This window comes from Orycteropus afer, unplaced genomic scaffold, assembly GCF_000298275.1.
Source record: "Orycteropus afer afer isolate SDZICR_OR568_19922 unplaced genomic scaffold, OryAfe1.0 scaffold00095, whole genome shotgun sequence".
Classification (NCBI taxonomy): domain Eukaryota; kingdom Metazoa; phylum Chordata; class Mammalia; order Tubulidentata; family Orycteropodidae; genus Orycteropus; species Orycteropus afer.
The window spans coordinates 6,945,913-6,951,123 of record NW_006921682.1 but is presented as its reverse complement, the minus strand read 5'-3'; the positions used below and the strand labels follow the sequence as shown (position 1 = coordinate 6,951,123).

The window sequence follows — 5,211 nt, the reverse complement described above, 5'->3', positions numbered from 1 at the left end:
TTAACAAGAATATTTAACTGTTAACTATAGAAAAATTTTTAATAGTAAATTTTGTAACATCTTTCATTACCAAATATAAACCAAATGGCAGAGTCATTATTTGAGTAACAGTTAATATTACTGCTTTAATACCTTCAAGAGTTTTGGTTTTGACAGACTATTTTTAAATAAAACTATACTGACAAAAATACAGTTATGTTAATATTGCTTTACTTCTATAGACTTTTCAAATTCCTGTTTCTTTCAGTTGCAGTTCTCTGCTTGACTTCCCCTTCATAAAGATCTGTTTGTTAAAGAACTCCTCTAAGGTAATTCAAAATTGCCTCTACTGTTAATATCCCTAAAAAGGCTTATCCTGGAAATTATCAGTGTTGTTCTAAATTGAAAAAAATATTTACTCTATAATAAGTAGGGCTGAATTATACTGTCTTCGGAGGGCTATGCTAGCTAACAAGTTTGCTAACATGAAGTATTTGAGAAAACACTGAAGCTTTGCTAGCTATCTGTTCAGATTCAGCTAGAGTAAACCTCTTGTTTTATTTTATGGTCCACTAGCACTTGAGAAAGTTCTATCCAGTTGTGAGGGATCTTTCTGACAGGGTGTTACAATGAATGAGATTGTTGTTGTTGTTGAACAAGAAAGGTAATGTACAGGCAGAAAGGTTACAGAAGACCGTATTACTTACTACCTCCTTTTTGTGTCCCACAATGATTATTGCTAAGAGATTTTTTTTGGTCACTTTTGCAGAATGTTTAGCAAGAAAAAAAATCTGACGGCAGCATGAAGAAACTGAGATTTGTACTACCTTATTTAAATTACTGCATTATGACTAATTTTAACAGCATAAACTAAAGACATTATTCTATTTTTATCAAAATCATTAAAATAATCACTTGAATTGTGAAATACAAATATAAAAGAAATAATCTTATAGAAAGAGCTCTTACAGAAAAGGGTGTTAAATGTACTGTAGTTTCAATATAATGAACTGAAAATGCTTCAAACATAAAATGAAAAAAAAATCTCTACTCAGGAAAACACTTACCATATGTAAACCAGCTTCTCTATTAAAAATATTGTATAAATAAAAATGACAAAACATTGAAATTGAGGAAATTTCCATGTCAGGAACAGTAGAATTATAAATTATAAAATAACGTATTAAGAATTAGAAAATTACTGGTTTGATGACCAATTCTTGAAAAAAAATTCCTACTTTCTTCTGAATCCAATGGTCTAACATAAATAATGTATTAAAAATATCAGAAACAAAAACTTTTGTTTAAAAAATTTTACTACTAATTTTAGACATAGTAAATGTTTTATTTACTTCCTTTACATGCTATAAGAATAATCTCAAAGAAAAGCTTTATATAATTGTACTGATAGCAACACTTTAAAAACAAATTTCAAAATATTATGTTAATGTTTATGACAGGCAGGTAGGAATTAAAAATAACCTACTTCAGATGTTAGAAACTGATTGCCTATTGTCTTATATGATGCAATGTTGCATTTGAAGATTGTATAAAGAGCTATATGATTTATACTTCCTACCACAGTTACATATACTAAAGAATGTTAAATGTTAATAAGTAAAGAATGTAAGTAAAAAATACTTGGAAAAACTTGTTAAATCTCTTTTATTTCAGTAGACAGAAGACTTTTTTCAATGTCCTGGATGAAAGGATTCTTGTTGCCATGGAGCTGGAAGAACAACAACAAAAAAAACCCAAAGATCTGAGATAAGTTAATGATGCAGACTGATAGTATCTAATAGCATACAGGAAAGAGTATGAGCTTAAGTTAGAGCCAAAGAGAGTTCAGACTGCACACCTGCCCTTCACTTGCCACAAGATCTCAAGAAAGTTATTTAAGGCTTTCCAAGGAGTAATTTTCTCATTTGTAAAGGAACAACAATACCTCTACATCTCTCTCAGGTATCCTAAGAAAATTAAATGGAATAAATGGTGTAATGTGCCTGGTACACAGAGCTCACTGAAGCCCCTTTCTTTGGTTTTACCTTCTGATAATGAATAGACAAGCATTATGAGCAAAAGAGTGACAAATGGGTCACAGAGATTTTCACATCTTTAAAGGGATTCAGACTGTGTGAAAGGTGCCCTTTATGGATTGTAAATACTCATGGAAACTAAAAGGTGTTTATAAGAGAGCATATGCCTAGTAATATTTTTCAGAGTGATGTTTGTTGTTGTTGTGTGCTGTCAAGTCAGACCCGACTCACAGTGACCCCTCCTTGTGTTTCTGAGGTGGTATCACTATGGCAGTAAATTGCCTAACCTTCCAAGGAGTGGCTGGTGGGTTTGAACCTACAGCCTTCTGGTTAGTAGTCAAGTGCCTTAGGCACTACACTACCAGAGCTCTTATTTCACTATATTGACTAACTATAATTTACTTAACTATTCTCTAAAGGTGGGTTTTACTGATATAAAACCTCTGCTGTTAAGTCAATTCTGACTCATAACAATCCTATAAGACAGAGTAGAAATGCCCCACAGGGTTTCTAAGGCTGTGTTTATGGAAGTAGAATACCTCATCTTTCTCCTCCCAAGCAGGTGGTGGGTTCAAACTACTGACCTTTTGGTTAGCAGCTGAGTGCTGTAGCTACTGTGCAACCAGGGCCCCTTATGTTAATGATAACCCAAAACCCACTGCTGTCAAGTTGATTCACATTCATAGCAACTTCCATTGGGTTTCCGAGGCGGTAAATTTTCCGAGGCAGAAACTGATTGCCCAGTTTTGCTTCAGTGGAGTAGCTGGTGGGTTTGAACCACCAACCTGGTTAGCAGTCAGATGCGTTAGGCACTGTGCTAATGATATTCCTTTTTTTTTTTTTTTAAATCTCTGACAACTAGATTCCCATCTGATAACACTATCCAACTCTAATACATGAAAACTTCTAAAAATCTGCACAGAAAAACAACTGCTATATGTGATCATTAGTTTGAATTCCATTCACATAAATGTACATACAAAGTTAAAAACAAAATCTCAAGCAATCACTAAAAATTCTGAAACTTACCGTAAGTCCAAGGAGCTTCTGGAAGCATATCAGGATTAGGAGGGTAAAGGTCTGCAGCCTGTGGTAAAGTCTGATGGGAAGCAGACTGTGGATAAATTGGCTGCTGAAAATTGTATGAAATTGGCATCTGAGATTGAAAATACCCATTTACTGGCACAAAGTCATTTGCTTGTGGTTCCTCTGCAAAGTAACCAAAGTACTGAGAGTGAAAAAGGTCAGAATGAGTGTTATGAATAGTACTTGCAACTGTAGTCAACATCCCAGAAGGAAGTGGCTGGGCTTCATAAGATGTTATTCCTTGGTATGTCTCAGTTATGGAATTGACATTGATGCTACTGTAATGATAAACAAACCAAGCATAGTAAGGATATGAAGTTCCAAATGAATGTTCAGAAGAACTATATATTGGGGCATACGCAGACTGTGGAAGTTCATTCCAACACATGGCAGCATTCTGAGTTAGAGCTTTTGAATTTTCACTGCTCTGCTGTTCAGAAAGAGAGTACTCTGCTGTCTGATTCACATTAAGGATTATGCTTCCAGACGCTCCATTAGGAATAGTACCGGGATTCAATGTATCCTTCATATAGTTTTCCTCTGACTCAATTTTTTCAGGCTGTGTTTCGTTTACTTGAGGAGCAGGAATTTTGTTCTGAATAAACATAGGTTCTGAAGAACTGGTAGAGTTGGTAGAGTTTTTAATAGGTGAATTTAATATTTCATTATCTTGAAGCTCAAGAACAGGGTCATTCAGTTCTAGATCTGTATGGGTATCTCTCATAGAATGGAAAGCAGGCTTTGAGAGCACTGATGTATTAGACAGAAAAGAAGCATTAGTTTCTGGTTCTATGTTTGAAGGACAAGATTTCTGTGTAAGATCTGGGGAAATATTAAGAAATTTCTGTGAAGGTGTCTCATTGTCTTTTGAAAATGTGCTATTGACACTGTTTTGGTCACAAACTGCAAAAAAGGCACAATCTTTCTTATCACTTGTTTTTCCAGCAGCACTAAAATTCACATTTTTCTTTACGCTATTGAAGTTTCTCTGTTGCCTAGTGAAGTCTTCTGAAATATCAGATGAAACATCAGTTAAATCTACTTTGCTCTTTGAATGTGATGTACAAGTGTCTTTTAAGTCCCTTAAAGGTGAAAGTGAGCCAGGTGGTGATCTTAGTATTTCAGTCTTTTTTGGAGATAGATGGTTTCTTTTCAGATTGTGAGAGGAACTTGGTCCTACTTTGTTTTCATTGTGGGGATGAGGTCTTGTAGTCCTATTAGGTGTAACACATAGAACAACTTTAAATATTCAGATTCAACAAATTTTTATCAGAAATCTATTTAAAATTTTTATTCAATAGGAATTGTTAAGATTTACATTTTCCTTATTCTATTGGTAATATAAAAACTAGTAAGCTAGTTACCATTGAATTGATACTGACTCATGGTGACCCTCTGTGTGTGAGACTATAATGTGCTCCATATGGTTTTCAATAGCTGATCTTTCAGAAGTAGACTGCCAGGTCTTTCTTCAGAGACACTTCTAGGTAGACTTGAGCTGTCATCCTTCTGGTTAGCAGCGAAGAGAGTTAACCATTTGCACCACTCAGCAATTCCACTGGCAATATGCAAATAGCATATTTTCCTAACTGTATTCTCTTGATTTGAATTTAGGAGCTCTGGTGGCACAGTGGTTAAGCACTCAGCTGCAAATTGAAAGGTTGGCAGAAAGATGTGGTGATCTGCTTATGTAAAGATTACAGTGTTCTATCCTATCCTATACGGACACTATGAGTCGGAATTGACTCAATGGCAGTGGATTTGGTATTTTTGGTGGTTTTAATTTAGATACTTTTCCTATGGAAGATGATATACTCCACATTTCAAACATATTTCCAATACTGTAATAAATTATTTTGTGCTTTGGGTATTTCTTGCTAGAAGCCTTTAAAACTAGGAAACTATCATTATTTAATTGTTAGTGTATTTTCTAATTCATGTGTCTCCAACCCCGAGACAATCTACTCATAAATAGCTTTTCTAGAGCTGGTTGTTGTTATGTGCCGTGAGTTTCCGAGGCAGTATCACTATGGAAGTAGGATTGCCCAACCTTCCTTCCGAGGAGTGGCTGATGGGTTTGAACCGCCAGCCTTCTGGTTAGCAGTCAAGT

At 34.9% G+C, this 5,211-nt stretch overlaps 1 protein-coding gene across 1 annotated transcript in view; it reads right to left on the bottom strand.

Moving 5' to 3' along the window:
• Window positions 1-1,670: 1,670 nt before the first annotated feature.
• The window catches only part of TEX15 (testis expressed 15, meiosis and synapsis associated), an 82,984-nt gene continuing 79,443 nt past the window's right edge, over window positions 1,671-5,211 (bottom strand). Inside the window, exons 8-9 of the mRNA XM_007942704.2 lie at window positions 3,045-4,315; window positions 1,671-1,708 (exon numbers count right to left, since the gene is read on the bottom strand). Of these exons, the coding sequence (XP_007940895.2) occupies window positions 1,671-1,708; window positions 3,045-4,315 (1,309 nt within the window). The remainder of the gene's footprint in view (window positions 1,709-3,044; window positions 4,316-5,211) is intronic.